The 24,800-nt window shown below is 57.5% G+C and overlaps 1 protein-coding gene across 1 annotated transcript in view; it reads left to right on the top strand.

Annotated features, from left to right (window-relative positions):
• Positions 1-20,779, top strand: part of FGD6 (FYVE, RhoGEF and PH domain containing 6) — a 60,560-nt gene extending 39,781 nt beyond the window's left edge. Inside the window, exons 6-21 of the mRNA XM_054167762.1 lie at positions 455-606; positions 1,655-1,811; positions 3,102-3,189; positions 8,535-8,585; positions 9,242-9,300; positions 9,400-9,471; positions 10,386-10,454; positions 12,060-12,143; positions 13,268-13,347; positions 15,191-15,293; positions 15,785-15,931; positions 17,200-17,302; positions 18,064-18,191; positions 18,936-19,064; positions 20,052-20,200; positions 20,727-20,779. Coding sequence (XP_054023737.1) covers positions 455-606; positions 1,655-1,811; positions 3,102-3,189; positions 8,535-8,585; positions 9,242-9,300; positions 9,400-9,471; positions 10,386-10,454; positions 12,060-12,143; positions 13,268-13,347; positions 15,191-15,293; positions 15,785-15,931; positions 17,200-17,302; positions 18,064-18,191; positions 18,936-19,064; positions 20,052-20,200; positions 20,727-20,763 — 1,608 coding nt within the window. The 3' untranslated portion in view covers positions 20,764-20,779. The remainder of the gene's footprint in view (positions 1-454; positions 607-1,654; positions 1,812-3,101; positions 3,190-8,534; positions 8,586-9,241; positions 9,301-9,399; positions 9,472-10,385; positions 10,455-12,059; positions 12,144-13,267; positions 13,348-15,190; positions 15,294-15,784; positions 15,932-17,199; positions 17,303-18,063; positions 18,192-18,935; positions 19,065-20,051; positions 20,201-20,726) is intronic.
• Positions 20,780-24,800: the final 4,021 nt, after the last annotated feature.

Consider the following 24,800-nt stretch of genomic DNA (forward strand, 5'->3'; position numbering starts at 1 on the left):
CCTCCCTCACTGTTAATCTCTTCCTCATCTGCAGTCTCAGTCTGCCCTCTTCCATTTTGTGCTGGCACCAGCTGGTTTTGCTTGTTGACCCGAATGCTAGGCAGCAGATGCTGGGGGCTGCCACCCCCCTTGCAGCCCGCAGCTCTCTCGGTCCCCTCCTGCCTTGTACCAGCGCGTTTCCGGAGGGCAGGCTGTGAAAATCACGCAGGACAACCACATTATGCATACAAGGAGCAAGAAAGGAAAGCTGCAGCCTCCAAGCAGAGGGAGGAAGGCAGTCCCAGGGCAGTCAGCCGAAGCTGCGGAGGAGCAGAGCGCAGCTGGTGCCTGCCCTGGCCGGGGGCAGCGCCGGGAGCGCGGCAGGGGGACGCCGCCGGCGGTGCTGCCGCCGCGGTGCTGCCGCCGCGGAGGCTTTGCGCTCACGGGAAGGGTTCTCTCCTCTCTCTGCCTGCAGGATTTCCGGGACGCTGTGGCACATGCCTCCAGGCAGCTTGGGAAGCCGGTGATCGAGGACAGAGTCCTGAACCAGATCCTGTACTACCTACCTCAGCTGTACGAGCTCAACCGGGACCTGCTGCGGGAGCTGGAGGAGCGCTTGGCTCACTGGTGACTATCGGTGCCGGGGCACCGCTGCTCTCACCCCGGGGAAGCGGCTGGGGGCTGCTGGGTCTGCCTTCTCCTCGTGTTCTGTGAGCCTTCTTAAATGGCAGGGCTGACTCTGGAAGCACAGGAGACAATTGCCCACCTTAGAAGGACTTCTCACCGTTCAGATGAGGAGAGGGCACCTCGGGGGAGTTTGCATACTCAGAGTGCATCTGGTTGGAAGGGACCCTCCAAGGTCATCTTGTGTCGAGAGAGGGGCAGACAGCAAGCCAGGGCAAGTCCTTAGCAGTCACACCTGGTGATTTACAATGCCACTTCTGACTGAGAGTTCTGGCCCCTGCCAGGGCACAGCCAGGGGACTGCTTTCAGGAGAGGAAAAGGAGGCTGGCCTGAAGCCTGCCTGGCTTTGAAAGGTGGCTGAGATCTGCTAACCAGACACAGCACTGACCAACAGCCACAGTCCCACTGCAGTCCATTCTCAGGTGCACTGGTGGGTGCAGGTGGACAGAGCCCACTGACAAGGGGACTGAAGTGGGTGAGGACTGTGATGCCATGCTTTCTGTGGTGGCATGGGGACATCCAGGCTGGGCATCAGGAGGAAGCTCTGCACAGTGAGGGTGGTGAAATACTGGAACAGGTTGCCCAGGGATGTGGCTGAAGCTCTGAACCTGCAGACCTTCAGGCTCAGGCTGGCTGTGTCCCTGGGCAGCCTGCTCTGGCTGGAGCTGTCCCTGCTGCCTGCAGGGGGTTGGACAAGAGGACCTTTGGGGGTCCCTTGCAAGCCAATGCAATGAGTGTGACACCCAGCCTGTAGTGCAGGGGTTCCAGACCATTGTAAGGAGCTGTCCATGAAGTGGCTGTCACCTGAGAGTGGTGTGCTGGGCATGTGCCTGGTAGGGTCTTTCAGAGCAGCTGCTGAGATGGGTGTCTGCCTGCTGGGCTTTCTGCTCAGGACCAGGACTAGCACACCTTGCTGTGACAAGCATCTTTTGCTCTAGAGTTAAGATGTGCTGGGTTTAGCTCTTCCTAACGACTCTCCTGTTGTTTCCAGGCTGGACCATCAAAGAATTGCTGATATATTTGTTAAAAAGGGCCCCTACCTAAAGATGTACTCCACCTACATCAAGGAGTTTGATAAGAACATTGCCCTGCTGGATGAGCAGTGCAAGAAGAACGCAGGGTTTGCTGCAGTGGTCAAGGACTTCGAGGTACTCTGCTCCTTTCTGATCCTTCAGAAGGCTTTGGAGGCTATTCTTCAGTTTGCTTGGGATTTGGGGCTTGGGCTTGGGGGTGTTCTGCAGTCTTGGCTTGAGGGTAGGGCTGGAAAGGCAGCAATTGAGATTGTGTGAAGTAACTTCTGATTCTGGCTACCATTGTGAGATGTGATGCAGGGCTTTAGCCTTCAGGAAATGCACCACAGATCCTTCTGCCTTAGCTCTGTCCCCTGGTGATGCTGTGCACTGAGCAGCTGTCCCATTTCCACCAGGTTTACTTCCCTAGCACACCACAGGGCAGTAGCTTACCTGCAGGAGTGGTGTTTCATTGCAGCTGCAGGCTGTGAGAGGTGAAACTTCTCATCCCACACTGCTGGAAGGTTCACAGCCAGCACCTTCAGCAAGCAGAAGAAAGCTGATTCATGGCCCCAAAGCACTGCCAGATTTTTACATAGCTCCCCCAAACCAGAGCACCACAGAACTGCTGGGGTTGGAGGAGACCTTTCAGATCACCAAGTCCAACCTCTCGCCTGGAGCTCGCCGCTGAGCCACAGCCCTCAGCGCCTCAGCCCTCAGCGCCTCAGCCCTCAGCACCTCATCCAGGCACCTTTTAAATCCCTCTAGGGATGGTGGCTCCTCCACCACCTCCCTGGGCAGCCTGTTCCAGTGCCTGGAAAGAATATCTGGAAGAGGAGGTGCAAGCTCCCCAGCACAGGATCCACCCCAAGTGTGCATTTACCTCCTGCCGTGGGCTGCCCTGGGTGGTCCCTGCTCTCTTGGCTTACAGGTGCTTGGAAGGGCTGCATTCAGTGGGCAGAGCAAGAGCTCCAGGCAGAGTCAGAAAGGCCATTTCGAGGCCTTTGTGTTTCAGGAGCACTTTAAGTGCAAGCTCAAGATAATTGACATTTCTGAGCAGGGCTCTTCTGTGCTGACCTGAGAGGTGTGGATTAGTCAAACCTGCACCGAGCACTGCTGCCTAATGGACACCACCAGGGGTTGCAAAGGAGCATCTTGCCCTCCCACTGCCCTTTCCTTCCTGAGAAGCTTCACCTCCCTTCTTCATAAGCAAAAGCATCTCTGGCATCCATGGCCTGTGAGTGCTTACCGCAGGCTTTTAGCTGGATTCACTTCCCGGCGGGGAGGTGCTTGCTCTGCAGGGTGGAGGTCAACGCTCAGGCAGCAGCAGCTGTTGCAGACAGATCAGCAGCTCTCTGTGGTGCCTTGGCCTTTGTTGGAGGCCTTGGCTGCCACAGAGTCCTTGCTGAGCTTGGGTGTTTCTTTCAGATGAGCCCCCGCTGTGCTAGCCTGGCCCTCAAGCACTACCTGCTGAAGCCAGTTCAGAGGATCCCTCAGTACAGGCTGCTGCTGACAGGTACAGTCAACCTCTCCTGCAAGCTCCAGAGCCCAGGCCTCTCACACCCCAGGAAACCTCTTCCCAGGCTGCTCTGTCCAGCTGTGAAGTCTTCAGACAGAGAGTCATTAAGGTTGGAAAAGACCTCTGAGATCATCAAGTCCAAGCCTAGCCCCACTGCCATGACCACTAAACGATCTCCTGCAGGCCTTCTGCAGAGCATGGCATGGGTTTAGCTGCCTGCTCTGCTCATCCTGCAGGGAGATGCACAGGCAAGGTGCTCCCATTCAAAACACTGGGGGGTGGCCTCTGGTGGTAGAGCCCTAGACTCACAGAAGGGGTTGGGTTGGAAGGGACCTTAAAAATCATCCAGTGCCAACCCCCTGCCATGGGCAGGGACACCTCCCACCAGCCCAGGCTGCTCAGGGCCTCATCCAGCCTGGCCTTGAACACCCCCAGGGAGGGGGCAGCCACAGCCTCCCTGGGCAGCCTGTGCTAGAGTCTCGCCCCCTTCACTGGAACAAATGTCCTCCTCATCTCCAGTCTCAATCTGCCCTCCTCAAGCTTCAATCCACTGCCCTGCATCCTGTCACTCCAAGCCCTTATCAAAAGTCCCTTCCTGGCTTTCTTGGAGGCTATCTGCAGGTACTGCCAGAGCAGGAGAAGGTCTCCCCAGAGCCATGCAGCACTGCCTGGAAACCATGCAAGCTGTGCTGCTTTTGGTTTCTGTGGCAGTAGAAAGCAATCATTGCCTTAGGGGCTTGGGGTGCTCCTGCTCTGCTTTGAGGCTGCTGCTTTGGGGCTGTGTTTTGTCAGGGGTTTGTTACTCTGGGTGGGTTTTTTGGCATTGTTCTTAACAAGGGAAAAGGTAGGATGGGAAATTTGAGCTAGGGGAAGGAAGTGAACGCTGTCTGTTCAGCTGGGAACTTCTGCAAGTAGCTTCTCCATCTCTCCCCCACCCAAGGGCTTTGTCTGTAGAATCCATTCTCTGTTAAAGGCAAACCACCTGCCTTTAGTGCAAGCTTATCAGTGAATGCTCCAGGCTCCTTCAGGGGCACTGCAGGGTGAAGGGCTGGCTTGGGAGTGGGAGATCTCTGGCACTGGGCTGCTTGGGTGACCTTCTGCAAGTCCTCTCCACCGTTCCTTGCCTTCCGTTCTGCTGAGGGAGGGCACTGCTGGAGGCCTCCTTTGTGCAGCCTTTCAAGATGTGCTTGGTGTGGGAGGGGGGTGGCTCCTGTAAGGGTTTGGAAATGCTTAAGGCATTGTTTTTGAGAGCCACGGCTCCTTGATGAGCCATTTAAAAATAGCCTCTGTTTATGGGGAAACTGCAAAATGAAATGCTGGGTGACCTTTTTTGTTTGGCTCTGAGGCAGCTCCTTGGCATCTCCCCAGCCAGTCCCCACACTGCTGGCTGCTGGGGGAGGCAGGCTCCAGCTACCGGGCAGTTACTCGGTGATTAGCATTGATGCTTTCATGTTAATGAGCTCATTAGGGTAACCGCTGTGGAGAGGAGGGGGGAAACCCCTTCCTGAAGGGACTGCTTCGCAGCAGAAAATCTCAGTGACTCCTACCCGATCAAATCCAACCAGAAAATGGCCTTTGGGGAGCTGCTTTCCTCTGAAGAGGAACTGCCTTGAGGCTGCTGTGGGGCTTGGCAGGGCAGGATCGGCAGAGCCTGGGGGGGAGGGGCAGTTCAAAGGGTCTAATCCAAAGGGTTGATGAGGATGAAGTAAATGCCACGGGCTGTATGCACAGGGGAGGGAGCACTGATTGCAGGTGTTGAAGGGACATTCCCCGTGCTCCTGAACTGCCACCGTGGCTGGAACAGGCTCGTTGAGACCTGAGAAAAGACCTCCCCGTGTGGTGGTGGTGGAGGAGGAGGCCGCTGTGGCTGTCCCCAGGCTGTGGTCATACCTCTGCCCATGCTGGGGGCAGCAATGGGGCTGCAGTGCTGGCTGCTGATCCGGAAAGGTCATTCTGTGTTGCTGTGTGGGAGCAATGGAGAGGCGAGACCAAGGGCTGCGGCACGCTGGGGCTGGGGAGTGCTGTTTTGGATCAGCCCCATTCCCAGCCTGCTTGGCACCTCTCTTGGCCTTGGCATTGCCAGGCTTCCATCTCTCTCTGGCTGCCCCAGCTGCTCTGCCCCCTTCCAGCAGCTCAGGGTGGCACTGAGCAGCCTCTCCCTCCGCTTGTGCTGCGCAGCTTCGGCAGGACGTGCCCCAGCCCCACGCAGACGTCTGGCTGCAGCGGGCCGGGCTGCAGTCATGGGTGAGGCTGAAGGGAGCAGGGGGCCGTGGAAGAGCAGGGCAGCACCAGGAGTGCAGGACACGAAGCTGCAGGGCCTGAGCCGGCAGGGACTGCTCTGCTGAGCTGTGGTGTGGCAGGGCACAGCCTTGTGCCGGCAGCCTGCGGGGCCGGGGTCGCCTCAGCAGATCCCTGCTGTGCTTTGAAGTGGGGCTGCTGACAAGGGCAGGAGCAGGGGGCTCATGAGCCGGGCAAGCAGGGGCCCAGCTGAGCTGTGCTGCTGTCTAACTGCACAGCTTGCCCAGGCCACTTCTGCACATGCTGCCTGGGAGCTCCAGACAAGGGCTTTGGGGGAAGCTAATTAGAGACCTCTGGCTTCAGAGAGGGATGGGGAGGTGACTCCTTCCTCCCCAAGCCCTCTGATTTGAGCAGATGATGAGAGTGTACAGTGTGACTAGGCTCTTCAGTGTCACAGCAGCAGCCTCTCTCCTCTGGTGCTCAGCAGGGGGTTGCAGGGAGAGAGTCTTACTGTCCTTAACTGGGGCCTAGGGAGGAGAGGCTGAGAGGGGGCAAAACTAAGCCATTGAGCTTGGTGCTGCTTTGCAGGGCAGAAAGAGAGTTCATAGAACTGGAAGGCTGGAAGAGACCTTGGAGATCATCAGGTCCAACCACCCACCCAGGGCTCACAGTCCCACCCCTGCTGCTGAGCCACTGACACCAAACCACAGCCCTCAGCACCACAGCCACCTGGCTTTGAAGCACCTCTAGGGATGGGGACTCCACCACCTCCCTGGCAGCCTGGGACAGTGCCTGACCACTCCTGCAGTGAAAGGTCCCCTTCAGATATTGATCTGTTCATAGAACCAAAGAACTGTCAGGGTTGGAAGGGACCTCAAGGCTCAGCCAGTTCCAACCCCCCTGCCATGGGCAGGGACACCTCACACTGCAGCAGGTTGCTCACAGCCACCTCCAGCCTGGCTGCAAACACTTCCAGGCAGGAGGCTTCCACCACCTCCCTGGGCAGCCTGTGCCAGGCTCTCACCACCCTCCTGGGGAAGCTGTGGGTCTGTTCAGCTCTTCCTCTCCCAGCAGCTTCTTGCCAGCACAAGCAGCAGTGCCCCAGGCTGTCTCTGGGTTCAGTACACTGCAGTGGAGCACCTGGGGGCTGCTGCAGCACAAGATCTCAAGGGCCATGCAGTGTGCAGCATTTCTGGGGTGTAGCAGGGGAGGTTTTGGTGCCAGGTCAGACTTCTCTTTCCAGCTCACACATTGCCTGATGATGATCTGACAGCCCTCTGAGGAGAGCAGAAAGCTGTGGGTGTTCCTGTGGCCCAGCCAGCCCTCCCAGCACTCCCTGCAGGAGACCCCAGCCAGTTCCTCTGCCTCCAACCTGCCCTTCTCTCTTGGATCCTCCCTTAGGTCCTTGCCAAACCCCTCAGCATTCCAGTGCCAGATATTTCTCCCCATGTCCTCCTGGTGTTCTCCAGGCTCTCCTTAGCTGTGCCAGGATCTCTCACTCTGTGGAAGAGTTTTTACTGCAGAGCAATGTTTCCTAATTCCCTTTGTTGTGTGTGCATAAGGAAAAGATTAGAGTGCAGGGAGCAGGCTCTGAGGGGCAGGCCTGCAGCAAGACATCTTCTGAAGGCAGCAGCAATTGGCTCCTGAGCCTTCTGGAGCAAAAGGATGAGTTTGGGTAGGGCAAGTTGAATTCTTTCCCTCCCACTTCTGCAACTGAGAAGCTGAAGCTGAGAGGCTGCTGGGTCACAGCTGAGTGGCCTCCAGCAGATCTGCCTGCATTCAGTGCCTCCATGCAAAGGCAGTTCAGCAGCCCTGGTGCCTGGAGGTTTCCTTGGAACTTGCTGCTTTGGTTTCTGTCAGTTGTAAGCCACCCAGAGCTGTGGCTGTGGGCACTAGTAGAAGGTTGACTTTTTACTGAGGATATAGAATCACTGAATGGCTCAGGTTAGAAGGGAGCTCAGAGCTCATCTCCTCCAGCCTCCTCACCGTGCCCACAGCAGAGCTGCTCCAGCTCTTGGAGCATCTCTGTGGCCTCCTCTGGACTCTCCCCAGCAGCTCTCTGTCCTTCTCCTGCTTGGGACCCCAACCTGCAGGCTTGGAGGTGAGGTCTGAGCAGAGCCCAGGGGCAGAATCCCCTCTGCTGCCCTGCTGCCCACCCTGCTCTGCCTGCAGCCCAGCTCACAGCTGCCTGAGGGCTGCAGGAGGCACTGCTGGCTCCTGGGTGGCTGCTCAGCACCCAGCACCCCCAGGGCTCTTTTTCCAGGGCTGCTCTCACCCCACTCTGCCCCCAGCCTGGATTGGTGCCTGGGGTTGGCCTGACCCAGCTGCACTTTGTCAATGAACATTGACAGTGCATGTTGGTGAACAAGACACCCAGGCAGGGAAGATCTTTTCTTGTCTGGTCATACATGTGGAGTTAACTTTATCTAAGAGAGACTTAAAACCTCCCAAGCCTTGAATGGGTTGAGGCTGCCATCTCCTGGCTGAGGAACTGAACTCAGGATTGAAACCCCGAAACGGCAATTGGAGCATGGAGGCTGCTTTGCTGTTTGTTTGTTTGCTGCTTGGCTGCTTTGCTGTTTGTTTGTTTGCTGCTTGGCTGCTTTGCTGTTTGTTTGTTTGCTGCTTGGCTGCTTTGCTGTTTGCTGTTCTTGTTGGTGAGCATTCACAGAATCACAGAACTGTCAGGGTTGGAAGGGACCTCAAGGCTCAGCCAGCTCCAACCCCCTGCCATGGGCAGGGACCCCTCACACCACAGCAGGTTGCTCACAGCCACCTCCAGCCTGGCTGCAAACACCTCCAGGCAGGAGGCTTCCACCACCTCCCTGGGCAGCCTGTGCCAGGCTCTCACCACCCTCCTGGGGAACAACTTCTTCCTCACATCCAATCTCAATCTCCCCACTTCTAGTTCTGCTCCATCCCCCCCAGTCCTATCCCTCCCTGACACCCTCAAAAGTCCCTCTCCAGCTGTCCTGGAGCCCCCTGCAGACCCTGGAAGGCCACAATTAGGTCTGCTTGGTATTAACCATCAGCAGATCTGCACTGGATGACTTGCTCCTTAGCTCCTATAGATCATCTCTTTGCATTTCTTTTTCTTTGCACAGATTATTTAAAGAACCTTCTAGAAGACTCTGCAGACTACAGAGATACTCAAGGTAAATGCCTCTGTGAAGAGGTAGCAGCTTCTGCACACCTTCATGTCTCTCGGTGTCAGATGCATGCAGAGTGCTCAGCCACTAATCAGAAGGGAAATGACCTCCATCAGGTCAGTGTTGGCTGCTCTGCTGTCAGCAGAGCTGTTGGCATCAGCTCTGTGTGTGAGAAACTGGAACTGATTCTTGCCTGTGCACTGTCACAAACAGGAGCACAGAAGCACAGCATGGGTTGGGTTGGAAGGGACCCCAAAGCTCAGCCAGCTCCAGCCCCCTGCCACGGGCAGGGACACCTCCCACCAGCCCAGGCTGCTCAGGGCCTCATCCAGCCTGGCCTTGACCACCTCCAGGGAGGGCACAGCCACAGCCTCCCTGGGTGACCTGTGCCAGTGCCTCCCCACCCTCACTGTCAGCAATTTCTCCAGTCTCAGTCTGCCCTCTCCCAGCTCAAAGCCCTTGGCCCTGTTGGTTGGAGGAGTGACTCTTGAGGGCACGCTCATTCAACCATGACCCAAGGGCTCTGCTCTGTGGCAGTGCTCCTGGATGCACAGTCAGGTCCCTGTATCTTGGGAGGATGTGGAAGGGCAGTGTCCTGCCTGTGCTTGCCACCACAGCAGTGCCCACGTGTGTAACCAAAGCACCTCTGCTTCCTCCTCCAGATGCCCTGGCAGTTGTCATAGAGGTGGCAAACCACGCCAACGACATCATGAAGCAGGGAGTGAGTATTCTGCCTTGTGAGGCTGGGTGGTTGAAGCTTCCCCTCCTGGCTGCAAGGGCAGTCAGCTCCTGACTCTGCCCTCCTGTTTCCTGCCTGCAGGACAACTTCCAGAAGCTGATGCAGATTCAGTACAGTCTGAACGGGCACCACGAGATCGTGCAGCCGGGAAGGGTAGGTGCTCTGGGTGCCGTGCAGCAGGCTGCAGGAGAGGGGCAGCTGCTGTGCAGCCAGACTGCTGAAGTGCACCAGGAAGAATGATCCAGGGCTTAATGACTTGGTCCTGGTGGCCAGATGAATGCTGCTTCCTCCTGCACATGGGGTCTGGGGGTCTGTGACATTTCCCTGGTGAGAAGTTGCAAGGGTTGGAGTGTGGTCCCGTGCCGTGCCTGCGGGCAGGGGCTGTTCCTCAGGCTGCAGCTTGTCTGTGTCATGGCTTCAAGTGCCTGGAGGAGCTCAGGCTGCACATAACCCTTCACCCTTTCTCACCCTGAGTCCCACAACTTCTGCAGCACCCCAAGTATAGAATCACAGAATGCTTGGGGCTGGAAGGGGCCTCTGGAGCTCACCCAGCCCAACCCCCACCACAGCAGGGCACCCAGGGCAGGGCACACAGAGCACAGCCAGGTGGGCTTGGAAGGCTCCAGAGCAGGAGACTCCACAACCTCTCTGGGCAGCCTGCTCCAGGGCTCTGCACCCTCACAGGGACAAAGTTTTGCCTCCTGTTCCCCTGGCACCTCCTCTGCTCCAGCTTGCCCCCACTGCCCCTTGTGCTGTGCTTGGCCATCCCTGAGCAGAGCCCTCAGGCTCCTCTGCTCACAGGGAGATGTTCCACTGCCTGCAGCAGCTCTGTGCCTCTGGGATGGACTCTTCCAAGCAGTTCCCTGAAGTCCTTCTTGAGCTTAAGGGCCCAGAACTGGACACAGTATTCCAGAGGTGGCCTCAGCAGGGCAGAGCAGAGGGGAAGGAGAACTCCTTTCAACCTAGTAGTATTAATAATGATGATACAAATGTGAGGAGGAGGAGGAGAGCTGCTGTGTGTGTGGTGTGCCTGCAGAGGCTGTGAGTTGTCTGTTTTGGTTTGCTAGGTGTTCCTGAAAGAGGGAACCCTGATGAAGCTCTCCCGGAAGGTGATGCAGCCTCGGATGTTTTTCCTGGTGAGATGCTCTGTGTGTTGTGAGTTCAGACCTGGAACTGCCAGTGCCTGAGGCACTGACCTGCCAGCACAAGCAGCTGGTAACTTCAGGCAGTGGCCAAAATGCTCACCTGCTGCTGTCCTGCTTGCTGAGCTCTGAGTCAGAGACACCAGCTGAACAGAGCCCACTGCCCACTCCGGCCTGGCTCTGGAGCAGGGCTCCTGCACATCTGGAGTGCTTTGGCCAGTGGGGAAGCTAAAACCATGACTCCATCCCCTTTAGCCTTACTGGGCCTTGGTGCTTACAGCTCTGCCACTGCTGCTGCCCCCTTCCCTGCTGCTCTCTCCTGCCCTCTCCTTCCCCTGCACTCAAGCCCATTCACATCCTGAGCAGGGCACTGGGCTGCAAGCTCAGTGCAAGGTTCTCTGCTGCTCTTTTGGTGTGAAACTTCAGTGCCTCTCTGAAGTGTCTGTCTCCACTTGAACCTTTCCCTCAGGACAGGGGCTCAGGGGAGCCACTGCTGCTGTGGGTGGTTTGTGCCATTACTGGTCCACAGCCCTGGCTGAAGTCTGTCTTGTGGCTACTGTAGTACAGAGAGCTCTTTCCCTAGGCAGCGCTGCAGGGTGGAGTCTAAGCTTGCAAGGGCCTGTCTTGGCCTCTGGAGATGGCTCTGTAGCAGATAAAGCACAGGGATCACTGCAGATGCTTTCAGTTGATCCTCTCAAAAATCTGCTGCTCTCTTGAGCTGACAGAGTCAGACCTCAGCCATGGGATGCATGAAGCCAAGTCTGGCAGGATGGGAGCTGAAGAGCAGCTGCACATTGAAACTGGTAACACTGAGAGGGGGAAATGGTCCTCACAGGCTTAAACTGCTAAACCTTCAGCCTGCCAGGCTCCAAGGTTCTGGAAGTGCTTTGCCTTGTTCCAGAGGTTAAATCCAGTGTGCACTGCAAGCAGTTTTGATACAGCATAGCTCTGGAGAGGAGAAACATTCTGCCCTCTCTGACAGGCTGCTCCCTGGCATCCATGCACTGTTTACTCCTCTGCCAGATGCCTGTTTACACCAGGGGGCTATAAATAGACACCTATTGTTAGCTGGGGTCAGGCATGGAAATGCTCCTTGGATTCTGGGGGCAATCTGGGAAGTAGGAGCAGCCTTTCTGGACAGTTGGTCTTAGTCCTGCAGGAGTTCTGTGCTGCCAGTGAAGTGCACCTGAAATGATCTCTCTGAGCAGCCTTTAGTCACTGCAAGAAGCATTTCTGCTCTGCTCTGAGCAGCCTTTAGTCACTGCAAGAAGCATTTCTGCTCTGCTCTGAGCAGCCTTTAGTCACTGCAAGAAGCATTTCTGCTCTGCAGCCTTTAGTCACTGCAAGAAGCATTTCTGCTCTGCTCTCTGAGCAGCCTTTAGTCACTGCAAGAAGCATTTCTGCTCTGCTCTCTGAGCAGCCTTTAGTCACTGCAAGAAGCATTTCTGCTCTGCAGCCTTTAGTCACTGCAAGAAGCATTTCTGCTCTGCTCTGAGCAGCCTTTAGTCACTGCAAGAAGCATTTCTGCTCTGCAGCCTTTAGTCACTGCAAGAAGCATTTCTTCCCTGTTTTCTGAACAGCATTCCTGCTCTCTTGCAGTTCAATGATGCCCTGCTCTACACCACTCCAGTGCAGTCTGGGATGTATAAGCTCAACAACATGCTGTCCCTAGCTGGCATGAAGGTGAGGCACTGCTTTAAATGAGTCTTTCTCCAAACCTGTATTTGCAGACCTCCAAGGTCTGCACACACAACCTTTGAGTGTTGTTGGAAAGCTGCTTCTGTCCACAGGAATCCTCCAGCCTTAATGTTTCTTGCACCATGCAGCCTCTGGGATTGCTTCCTACCTTTTCCTCACAGAAGCCTTTGCCAGAGGATCATCTCCCTGATGCCCCCTCCCTGGAGGGGTTCAAGGCCAGGCTGGATGAGGCCTTGAGCAGCCTGGGCTGGTGGGAGGTGTCCCTGCCCCTGGCAGGGGGCTGGGACTGGATGACCTTGAAGGTCCTTTGTGACCCAAAGCACTCTGAATCTCACCTTCCTCTCCCCCAGCACTGATCACCCTGCAATAACCTGCTGGCCTGGGGGGTGTGTTCTATGTTATGTAGGCTGCCTTGCACCTGCTTTTTATTGCCTGCAGAGACTGAGCATCTCTGCCTGATAAGCTGCTGGTGGAGCATCTCTCTGTGCTTGAGAGAGGGCTAACTGTGAGGCTTTTGTTTCTGAGCCCTTGTGAGAAGCATCAAAGCCAAGGCCTGAGCCCCTCTGGGCAGTGCTAAGGGACATGCATGCCATGCATTGGCCTGGCAGCTGCTGGGAACAGCAGCCCCTTGCCTCAGGAGTCAAGCAGCTTGTCCCTGCCAGAGGGAGGCATCAAGTGCAGCTGTAGTGCAGATCTGATGCTCAGCTTTGCAGGCAGAGCTGCATCATCTCTTCTGCCAGCAGCTGTGCTGTGCAGGCTCTAAAGCTCCTTACCTTTGACACTTGGTGGCTCAGGGTGATGAGCAGGGGGGGCCCAGCCCACTGGGAGCAGTGCAGCAAGAGCAGTGCCTGTGCTGCCCAGCTGCAGAAGGTGCTAACAGGGCTGGGCAGGTGGAAGCACAGCAGGAAGGTGTCTGCCAGCTCTTGGGCTTCATCTCTGCAGTGTCTGTGTGGGGCCACAGTGAAATGGAGAGGGGTGCACATGGTCTCAGTGTAGCTGGGCTCTGCTGTGTCATCATCCCCAGTGTGTTCCTTCTGTGAGAGACTTGACAGTGAGTGAAGCTAAGGCAGCCATGAAAGGACCCTTTCAGCTTTCTCTCTTGACTGAAGGTTAAAAAGCCAACCCAGGAAGCATACCAGAATGAGCTGAACATTGAGAGTGTGGAGAGATCCTTCATCCTTTCTGCAAGGTAAGGCTCACAGATGGGGTCCCAGCAATTCCAGATGTAAACAATGTGCAAGTCAAAGCAATTGAACACTCCTCAGGCCAAGCAGCCCTTCTGAGCTTCTGATGGCTTCTTTCACCCCTGGAGTCACAGGCTGGGCTGGGCTGGGCTGGAGGGGACTTGTAAAGGTGCTCTGGTCCAAGGCCACTGCAGGGAGCAGGGACATCTGTCATGCAGAGCTGCCCTTGGCTGAAGCCACTGCAGAGCAGAGGAATGAAGGATGTGTTTCTGGCAGTGAGGCAGAAGGGAGCTTTGCTCCTCTCAGGTTTTACTCACAGGCAGACTCTGATTTTGAGAACTGAAGTTTGTGTTCAAGGGCAGCAGCAGAAGGGAGGCCTGGACACAGTACATTCCACAGGCACCAATTTGTAGCCCCCAGTAGGGTTCAGCCTGACCCTTAAGGATGCAGCAGCAACTTGTGGAGGGATGGACAGGAGCACAGAGCCTCCAGTAACTGTGGCTGGTGTCTGAGCAGTGTGGGCTTAGGGCTGCAGTGCTGGGGCTTCTGCTGCCCTCAGGACAGTTAACTGTTAATCAGAATGGAGAAACCCTCATGCTTGGCTCCTGCTTTTCAGCCTAGCTGCACCTCAGAGACCTGCAGTTCAACTCTCACTGCCTGCCCTTGAAGGGAACAAGAGCCCAAAACATTTCCATGCCATGGACTCTGGGCTTTGCTTTTCAGTCTTGGTTCTTCCAGAGTCACTGATATGCTCTGCTGGTGCCAGGGCAGGGCAGGACAGCCCAGCTGAAGACAAACTTCACTTCTCTGGGTTTATGTGCAAGTGTCCTGCCTGGTGCAGTGTGTGCAGCCCAGGAGAGAGACTCTGGAGTGACCCTGGGGCAGGGACAGGCAGGGGAGGAGTGAGGCTGGGAAGAAACCACTGGTGAGGAATTGCAAGCAAGTTGGTAAGGGCAGTGCAGAGCAGGGACTGTTGGGCACCTCAGGCTGAGGCTCACTGACTGCTTTCTCCAGCCTGGGCTGAGGTCTTGCTCCTCCCCAGGCTCTCTGTAGGCAGCATTGGTGCACAGGGTGCAGTGCAGCAGTGTACTGGACAGCTCCTAACCAGAGAAACAGATCAGCACATCTGCACAGCCAGCACCCCACAGGAGTGAAGCTTTGGGCCTGAGAACAGCAGCCCAGGCCAGCCTGGTGTGGGCAGAGGCCAGCAGAGAGCTGCCCCAGGCACACAGAGCTGCATCACCTCCCCTGAGATAAGCAGAGCTCAGCTGGGAGAGGTGCCCTGGAGCCTTCTCCTCTGCAGGCTGCACAGCCTCAGCTCCCTCAGCCTGTGCTCAGCAGAGCTGCTCCAAGCCCTGGGAGCATCTTTGTGGCTAGGAGAAAGCCTTCAGGAGCACAGGGCTGGGGCTGGGGCTGGTCTTTCCCTCGTGGTTCACAGTGTGGGCTATAACAACCTGCACCCTTGGAAGGAAGGAGGGAAAAAGAGACTGAGCCCCCCTCAGGAGAGGGCTTCATCCCCTTGCTCTGGGAGCACCTGGGTTACTCAAGCTGTTTGAGGGTCCTGGGAGAAGGGGGAAGCCCTGAAACAGTGCCAGGGCATTTTGGAAGGAGGAAAGGGAGGGAGGGAATCCACATTACAGCCACAGAGCAACCTTAGTTCAGTATTCATCCAGAGAAGGAGCTGACACTGTCCAGAGAGTCAGAGCCACGGTGCCAGGGTCAGCAGGGACTGGAGGCTGCAAGAGAGTTAGGGCAGTGTGCAGGACAGCTGAGGGAGTTTACCCAGTGCCTGCTGCTTGGGTTTAGATGCTAGCAAGAACAAATGGAGTTTGTTTTTCCCTCCAACAGCTCTGCTACAGAGAGAGATGAGTGGTTAGAAGCCATCTCCAAGTCAATTGAGGACTATACAAAGAAGAGGATCACATTTAACCCCAGCAGGAGCCTTGAAGAGGTACCTTGCACCCTGGCTGCTTGGGCTGCTCCCTTTTGGGGTAGGAAATCCCTTTGCAAGTGTTCAGAGCACTGAGGCACTGCATGATGAGCAATGAGCCAAGCAGTGAGCAGAGGCTGGAACAGAGTATTTGATAGCATGACCTGCTCCTGGCATTTCAAACTCTTCCCTTCCAAACAGCCCCAAGCAGCTTCCTCAGCTCCCTCAGCAGTCCTCTGAGCAGCAAGATGAGATGGAAAGGCTTTGCAATGGAGCAGCCCTTGGTGCAGCCAGGCTGGGAAAGCCACACAGCCCTGCTCATTGAACTGATTCAACTAATGAAGGCAGCTCTTGCATTCTAATGGTCACTGATTGAACAGCAGGTAGCAGCTAAGAGCCTGGCAGCTTCCCAGGGAAGGCTTTCCAGTGTCCTGGCAGCTCACCTTTCATCATCACAAGTGTTGATCCAGTTCCTCACCACTAATGCAGTGCTGCTCTGCCTCTCCTCTCAGGCAGATCCAGAGAAACAGGAAGAGGATAGTCCCCTGGGATCAAAGGCTCCCATCTGGATCCCTGACACCAGAGCCACTATGTGCATGATCTGTACCAGTGAATTCACCTTGACCTGGAGAAGGCATCACTGCAGGGCATGTGGAAAGGTTGGGCAGCTGTGGCTACCTCTGGCATCAGTCCTTCAGGTTCCCAAGTGGAGCCTCCCTGCAGCCCCACTGTGCCATGCACAGGGACCTGGGTCCAGACCAGCATGGGGGTGTGGGGGGGGTTGGGGTGCCTTTAGGGGGCAGAGTGGCTGTGGCACTTGGGGCCATGGGTTAGCTGGGTTGCTGGTGGGGAAAGAGCACTGTGGTTGTATGGGTTCTTCAAGGGCCAGGCCCTGCTGAGGGGGCTCCAGGACAAGACAGGGCTGAGTTTCCTCTCCCCACTCCACTGAGAGTGAGACTGCTTACCCCAAAAGGATCCTCTCCTCTGCTCAGCATTGCCCTACAGCCCAGAGATCCATGAGTCCATGCCAGGCTGCTGTTTGACCTCTTAACCTGCTACTGCTTCCTGCTTTGCACTTTGGGCAGCAGTGCCTGGCTGCCATCTGCTTCTGCAGCTGTGTAAGGAGCCTTGGAGTCATGGAGCTGTGTGGGTTGGAAGAGCCCTGCAAGCTCAACCAGCAACCCAGCCCCACCATGGGCACTAAACCATGTCCTGAAGCACCACATCCACAGGTTCCTTGAACACCTCCAGCCATGGGGACTCCACCCTGGGCAGCCTCTGCCAGTCCCTGACCACTCTGGCACCAAAGACATTTTTCCTTCTCTCCAACCTCACCCTCCCCTGGCACACTCCAGGCCATTGCCTCTTGTTCTATCACCTGAGACTAGGGAGCAGAGCCCAACCCCCAGCTCACTGCAGCCTCCTCTCAGGGAGCTGTAGAGAGCTTCCCTAACTGTGGTAAGAGAAATAATGCTTTTGGGTGTAAGCTGGCACCATCTGGGTTTACCTTTTACACTTCTGAAGGGTAGACCTGAGAAGCCTTTGTCTGCCTTGCTTACTCAAGGGGGGCTGCAGGCTGCAGTGCAGCTGAGGCCCCTGGCTAGGGGAGAAGCTGCCAGCAGAGCCTTGCCTGGTTGTGGCTGTTCCTTTACAGCCTTGTGATTGCCACAGGGCAGCAGCACAGTAGGCTGCTTCTGCTGTGCATTGGCTTCCTGATGTGTGGCACTCAGAGGTTCCCCATCTGGGTATCACTCAGAGGGAGAGCAGCAGGTAGAGCATAAGGACCTGCGCTGAAAGCATTTCAGATCTAAACCAGTGCCTACTGCAGGCTCTGTTGGGGGCCTCACAGCACTGAAGTGAAGGTCTTGGAGCCTCTGGTGGTTTCCAGGCTCACCTCCTGCCCACTAACACCTTTGTCTGCTTCCAGATTGTCTGCCAGGCTTGTTCCTCCAACAAACATGGCTTGGACTACATGAAAAACCAGCCAGCAAGAGTCTGTGACCATTGCTTCAGGCAGCTACAGAAGCAAGGTAAAGAAAACCTTCACCAACTGTCCTTATGTTTCTGGACCTTATGAACAGGAGCCAGCAGTGCCCAGGTGGGCAGGAAGGGCACCAGCAGCCTGGCCTGGGGCAGCAGTGGTGTGGGCAGCAGGAGCAGGGCAGGGATGGGGCCCCTGGATGGGCACTGGGGAGGCTGCACCTTGGGCACTGGGCTCAGTTTTGGGCCTCTCACTGCCAGAAGGACTTTGAGGGCTGGAGCAGGGCCAGAGAAAGGCAACAGAGCTGGGGAAGGGTCTGGGGAGGAGCAGCTGAGGGTCCTGGGGGTGTTCAGCCTGGAGCAGAGGAGGCTGAGGGAGACCTCATTGCTCTCTGCAGCTCCCTGAGAGGAGGCTGCAGCCAGGTGGGGCTTGGGCTCTGCTCCCTGGGATCAGGTGATAGAAGGAGAGGAAATGTCCTGAGACTGTGCCAGGGGAGGGATGGGTTGGAGAGGAGGAAGAATGTCTTTGGTGCCAGAGTGGTCAGGGCCTGGCAGAGGCTGCCCAGGCTGCTGGGGGAGTCACAAGACCAAACCATTTAGTTCTCAGTTTCTTGTGATTGTGAGCTGGGGGATTGTAAGCCAAGCTGCTGCTGCTAATGCTGAGCTGTTAACTCAGCAGTGAGTTTATTTGCCTGTTGAACCTTGGTAAGCAGGCTGGGAATGCCAGCTGGTTTCAGGAGGAAGGGAGAGCCTCACTGCCTGTCTGGCTGGCTGTGCCACAGAAGCAGGACATTCACCCTCTGCATTTTAGATCACCAGTGCACTCCCAAGAGTGGATCCCCAGTCAACCACAGATCTCCATCAAGTGCCTTGTCTACAGTCTTGCACAGTATCCCCTCTGGAAGGAAGCAGAAAAAAATCCCTGCAGCCCTTAAAGAAGTAAGTTTGGGTCCCAGTAAGTTTGGGTCCAGGTGCCCTTGGGGGTTGTAGCACCAAAACTCACGACACAAAGGCCAGCCTGGAGCTCTCCCTGGCTTGCCTTCTCTGGAGCCAAAAGGCAAAGCTCAGCTGGAGCAGCAGTTCAGGCCTTGGTGTTGTGTAGGCAGGCACCTGAGCTCAGCTGCATGAGCAGCTCTGAGGCTGTGACTCAGGGAGGTGGCCAGAGCTGCAGCTCCTCCCTCATTCCCTGTGTCCCAGGGGCTTGTCTTCACCTCTGCACCAACATTCCCCCAGCCCAGCTCTTGCCTTAGGTCTGGGAGAGGCAGAGCTAAACTCTGCCTGCCAGCCCTGGAGGCCTTGGGGAGGAGGGAACTTTCCTTCTGGTGCAGGAGTGTGTCCTCCTCTGTGTCCAGCCTCTTGTCCTGCTGCAGCCAGTTTAAGGCCCAGCCCTCAGGGACTGCAGAAACCTCTCCTCCAGAGCAGACAGGTGGTGGCAGCCACAACTGGTTTTCTCTCAGCCCTCTGAGTTAATTCCCCACTTTAACCTGGGATCAGGCAAGAGCCTGAGTCTTTGACAGGACAGGGCTTGGGGTTTAGCTCTGCTGCAGCCCCGTGGATGGCTCCAGCTGGAGGTGTCCCTGCTCACTGCAGGGGTTGGGCAGGGTGGCCTTTGAGGGTCCTCCCAGCCTGATGCCAGCTGTGAACTCTGGCTTGGTCTCTTTGATTCTGGGTTCTTCTCTCCAGGTTTCAGCCAATACAGAGGACTCCACAATGAGTGGCTACCTGCACAGGTCTAAGGGCAACAAGAAGCCATGGAAACACCTCTGGTTTGTGATCAAAAATAAGGTGCTATACACATATGCTGCTAGTGAGGTAAGGAAGCAACCAGCCAGGGTAATGCTGGGGCTGGGGCAGAGCTGGGAGCAAGCTGCACAGTTAGATGAGGGAGACAGGAGTGGCTCTGCTAAGTTAGACAGGAATTAGCTCAGCTTTGAGCATGCTCAGTGCAGCTGAGCAGCCCAGGTCCCCTCAGACATGAGGACCCTGCACTAAGGTTGTTGGAGAGAGCACTGGGCTAGAAGGACCTTGGGTCAGTTGCCAAGTGGGAGTTGACCTTCTGACAGAAGAATCACAGAGACTGGGAGGGGTTGGAAGGGACCTCTGGAGGTCATTGAGTCCAAGCCCCTGCCAGAGCAGCTCACCTAGGGCAGGAACACATCCAGGCAGCTTCTGAATGTCTCCAGAGCAGACTCCACAGCCTCTCTGGAGCCTGCTCCAGGGCTCAGCACCCTCACAGGGACAAAGTTTTCCCTCCTGTTCCCCTGGCACCTCCTCTGCTCCAGCTGCCCCCAGTGCCCCTTGTGCTGTGCTTGGCCATCCCTGAGCAGAGCCTGGCTCCAGCCCTGCACATCTTTATCCCCAGCACTGAGGGCAGCCCTCAGGCTCCTCTGCTCCCAGCCCCAGCTCCCTCAGCTGTGCTCACAGGGAGATGTTCCACTGCCTGCAGCAGCTCTGTGCCTCTGGGATGGACTCTCTCAGGCAGTTCCCTGTCTTGAGCTGAGGGGCCCAGAAGTCTTCAGAGGGAGAAGGATGAGACTGTAGAGTGAAAGTCAAGGCAGATGCTATCAGGGAAATACAAAGGGGCACAGCAGTGCTGAAGGCTGAGGTTTTGTTCCCTCCTGTCCCCTGATCCATGCATGGAGACTACAGAAAGCAGCCTGCAGTGCATGACTGACTGCAACAGCTTCCTGGCTGCTGAGTGTGCAGCAGTGGTGTGGTGCATGAGGAGTCCAAATGCATTCCTCAGTGTGGACTACAAGCTCTCATGTTGTCTTGTTTGCTTCTCTGCCTTTGACCCAGGACGTGGCAGCATTAGAGAGCCAACCTTTGCTTGGATTCACAGTCAGTGAAGTCAAGGATGAGAACTCAGAGTCCAGAGTGTTCCATTTACTGCACAAAAACACTTTATTTTACATCTTCAAGGCAGATGATCCCCACTCAGCTCAGAAGTAAGAAACCATCCCCACTAACTTCTCTTCCTTTTGTGCTGGGAAACATTTCAGGAGTCTGAGAGTTCAGAGAGTCACAGAATGGTGTAGGGGGGAAGGGACCCTAAAGCTCAGCCAGTTCCAGCCACCTGCCATGGGCAGGGACACTTCCCACCAGCCCAGGCTGCTCAAAGCCTCACCCAGCCTGGCCTTGGAGGAGTTGGATGCCCAGGGAGGCTGTGGCTGCCTCCTGCCTGGGGGTGTTCAGGGCCAGGCTGGATGAGACCCTGAGCAGCTGAGTCTGGCTGATAGGTGTCCCTGGGCATGGAGGGGAGGTTGGAGATGAGCTCTGAGCTCCCTTCCTACCTGAGCCACTCTGATACCTGCCTGTGCCAGGCTTTGTGTTTGAACTCCCTGGAGATGCCTGGCACTTGCAGCACCACACCAAGTGGTGATGGAAGAATGCTGCCACCTCTGGTGCCCCTCTGCAGCCACTCCCAGCAGAGTGGTTTCTGGTTCTACCTAACAGGGTTTGCTTCTCCCCTAGGTGGATAGAAGCTTTCCAAGAAGGCACCATCCTCTAGCAGTGCCAGCAGCTGGGGAGCACCATGTCCCAGGAGCAGCTGTGCCAGGAGCCAGAGCCCTGCCCTCCCCTGCTGTCCATCTGTCCAGAGAGGAAGCTGTTGCATTCTGAGTGCAAGGTGATATTTTCCTAAGGCCCTGTGTGTGTTTCTGTGTTGATAGCCAGTGTCTTATTTATTAAAGCCCAATGTTTACTGCAGTGCTCAGAGTTCATTTGGGAGGCCTGCAGCCAGCTCCAAAGTGTCTCCAGGGGCAGCAGGCCACTCAGCATCCCCCCAGAGCCTTCAAAGTCAACACAAAGCACAGCCAGCCTGCTGCAGCTGCCCCTGCACAGGCGGTGAGGTGCTGCTGCTCCCTCTGCAGTTTGGCAGCAGCAGATCAAGAGCAATCTGCAGGGGGTTGCACCTTCTTTGGCTATGGAAACTCCTCCCTGAGAGGCTGCATGGTCCTGCTGCTCCTTCCCTTGGTGGCAGTTGTGGTGTGCAAGGAGCTGTGGCTCACAGAAGCAGCTGCAAGGTGCAGTTATTAAAGAGAGAGGAAAGGGAAATCAGCTGTTGGGGGGGAGGAAAGAGAGAAAAGGGAAACCTCTTTTCCAAGAGGCTCTGCAATTGTTGAGCTGAAGGCCTGGAGCTCTCCCAGTACTGCCAGTGCCAAAGGAGTTCTCCTCAAACCACTGCAGGATAAATCTTCTCTTCCACTGCCAGCAGCCACTGAAGGCAGAGTGCAAGCACACACCTTTGACATGCAGGGAGAAGCCCCAGGAGGTTCTTTGTTTCACTTCTGGGTGGTGACTTCTGTACCCAGCACAGAGCCAAAGCAGAGGCCACCTCTCTGAGCCCCTCCCCAGTGTTCAACCACTGTGCTTCCACATCTCCTGTCTGGAGTGGCACAGCCCAGCTGGCACTGAGCTGCACACCACTCGGGGGTTGCACTGCCACCTCCAAGCACACTGCAGGGTTAGGTGTTTGCTTCTCCTGTTCCTGTCAGCATACCTCACCAGGAAGCACTTGCTGAGGGGCTTGGTGCTTCTGTGCTGTTTAACTGCAAAACCCCCAAGGCTTTACCACTGTAATGGAAGCAGAACCCTGGAAAGCACCTGGAAGGAAGCCATGTCTCTGCCCAGGGGGAGGGAGGTGTAGCCACTGCACTTCACTGTCTGAAATCACTCAGGCAGCCCAGGCTGCTCAAAGCCTCACCCAGCCTGGCCTTGAAGGAGTTGGATGCCCAGGGAGGCTGTGGCTGCCTCCTGCCTGGGGGTGTTGAGGGCCAGGCTGGATGAGGCCCTGAGCAGCTGAGCCTAGCTGAGAGGTGTCCCTGGGCATGGAGGGGAGGTTGGAGGGGGTGAGCTCTGAGCTCCCTCCCAGCCTGAGCCACTCATGGAAACAAAGGATCCACTTCTTGATTTGACTGAACACTAAACCCACACCTGGCTACCTCTCCTTCAAAGGATCTCTACCTAATGAAGGCTGGTAAAAGCCAAGCACTGGCTGATGGCATCTCTGCTCTTGGCTAAACTCTGGCATGAATCCTGAATTCTACTGAATTCTCTCTTCTAACTCACAACTCCTTCTTGTGCCCAAAGGACTGACACCAAGTGGATGGTTGAGCAGCTATGGAACACCTTGTACCCAGCATGGGGGTGGGGGGTGTGAAAACTTGATTACTCAGTGATGGATATCCCATCCTCAGCCACAGAGAGGTCTGGAGAGCCACATCCAATGCCTTGGTTTGCCATCACTGCTGTCCCCTGGTTTACCTTCTCCACAGACTCTGGTGTGGAGCAGCCCTGAACTCTGCCTGCCTGAAGAGAACAAAATCCTTTGTTTTGCAGATGAAAGGTTTTGGAGCTGGTGTAAATACTCTGTGGATATGTATCATGGATGTATAAATAAAGTCCCAGCAGCTACCTTTGCACTCTGGGTGTTTGGGTTTCATCCTTGCAGGGGCTGATGATGGAATCTCTGCCTGCTGGTTTTCAGGTCAGGACTCTGCTGAGTTCTGTGCAGAATTATCCTGGACATGGAATTGCTTCACAATTCCTGCTGTGTGTTCAGGGAAGCACACAGGGGGCTGGGGTGGAAGGGACCTTCTGGATCATCCAGTTCCACCCTCCCCACCATGCCCAGGGACACCTCTCAGCCAGGCTCAGCTGCTCAGGGCCTCATCCAGCCTGGCCCTCAACACCCCCAGGCAGGAGGCAGCCACAGCCTCCCTGGGCAGCCTGTGCCAGAGGCTCAGCAGCCTCCTGCTGAACAACTTCTGCCTCAGCTCCAAACCCTTCCCCCTTGGCCTGGCCCCAGACATCTCTTTTTTGCTCCAGCAGGGCAAGCCTGTTCAGAGCTGCATTGACATTTAGCCAGGGAACTGTGCCCAACTCCGGAGCCCTCAGCACAGGAAGGACCTGGAGCGGAGGCAGTGGGTCCTGAGGAGGACCACAAGAATGATCAGGGAGCTGGAGAACCTCTGCTGTGGGGTCAGGCTGAGAGTTGGGGCTGTCCAGCCTGGAGCAGAGAAGCCTCCAGGGAGACCTCAGAGCTGCACTTCAGTATCTGCAGGGGAGCTGCAGGCAGCTGGGGAGGGACTGCTCAGAAGGGGCTGTGGGGATAGGCCCAGGGGCAATGGTTTGGAACTGGAGCAGGGCAGAGTTAGGTTGGACATCAGGAGGAAGCTCTGCAGAGGGAGGCTGGGGAGACACTGGCACAGGCTGCCCAGGGAGGGGGCTGAGGCTCCATCCCTGGGGACTTGATGTGGCTCTGAGCAGCCTGCTCTAGCTGGAGCCGTCCCTGCTCATTGCAGGAGGGCTGGAGCCGACCCTCAAGGATCTCTTCCAACCCAAAGCTTTCTATGACTCCAATTTGCTGCTGCCAGGCAAGCGAAGAGAGAGCAGGCAGCACAGCCGCAGTGACTGCCAGGGTAACCAGGGGTGAAGGGTTAGGTCTGCCTCACCTTGCCTGTTTCCAGCCGGACCTGCAAGCCTCAGCTCTGCATTTGCCGCAGCGGGAGAAGCCCCGGGGCGACTCGCAGCCGGCCCCGCTGCTCTGGGGCTGTGCCGTTGCAGGCTGCCGCGCTCCGCTCCCCTTGCGGACAGCCCCAGCGGGCACCCGGAGGCTCCGCTTGCCTGCTGGCCGCTCGGAGCTCCGGCGGCTGAGCCACGCTCCCCTGGGCGGCAGCTTCGCCCCGGGCGCCCCCTCCAGCGCAGCGCCGGCGGCCCCCCGGCGGCCCCCTCGCCGCCCCGCACGGCGCTGCCGGAAGGGCGTGGAGGCAGCGGAGCTGCCCGCAGCGCCCCGGAGCGCGGCCGGGCGCAGGCGCGGAGGGGAGGGCCGGGGCCGGGGCGGCGCCGAGCGGCGCCAGCCGAGGGGGCGGGGTCGCGAACTCTGACCCCCGGCAGCCGGAGCCGCCGCCGCCAATCGCCCTGCGGAGAGGCCTGCGGGGCCGCCAGGTGAGACAGCCCCGGGCCGCGGCCCGGCGCCACGGCGCCCGCGGGGCAGCGCCGCCAGCTGCGCGCCGCCGCCGCCCCCCGGCCCGGCCCGGCGCCCCCCGACCTTTCACCTACAGGAACCGCTTGCGCCTGCCGCCGCCCCGCATCCGGCCGCCGCTCCCCGCCCGCCCGCGGCCGCCGCGCCGGGGACAGGCACCGCGGGGACAGGCACCGCGCGGGGAGGCGGCGGCCGCGCCCGGCGCTGCCAGCCTCGTGTGGGGCTCCGGCCCCGCGCAGCCATCTTGGTGCCGGCTGCCACCCGCGGCCCGCCCGCTGCCCCCCGCCCGCTGCCCCCCGCCCGCTGCCCCCCGCCCGCTGCCCCCCGCCGCTGCCCGCTGCCCCCCGCCCGCTGCCCCCCGCCCGCTGCCCCCCCGCCGCTGCCCGCTGCCCCCCCGCCGCTGCCCGCTGCCCCCCGCCCGCTGCCCGCTGCCCCCCGCTGCCCCCCGCCCGCTGCCCCCCCGCCGCTGCCCGCTGCCCCCCCGCCGCTGCCCGCTGCCCCCCGCCCGCTGCCCGCTGCCCCCTGCCCTGCCCGCTGCCCCCCGCCCGCTGCCCCCCCCCCCC

This window comes from Dryobates pubescens, chromosome 15 (genome assembly GCF_014839835.1).
Source record: "Dryobates pubescens isolate bDryPub1 chromosome 15, bDryPub1.pri, whole genome shotgun sequence".
NCBI classification, from domain to species: Eukaryota; Metazoa; Chordata; class Aves; order Piciformes; family Picidae; genus Dryobates; species Dryobates pubescens.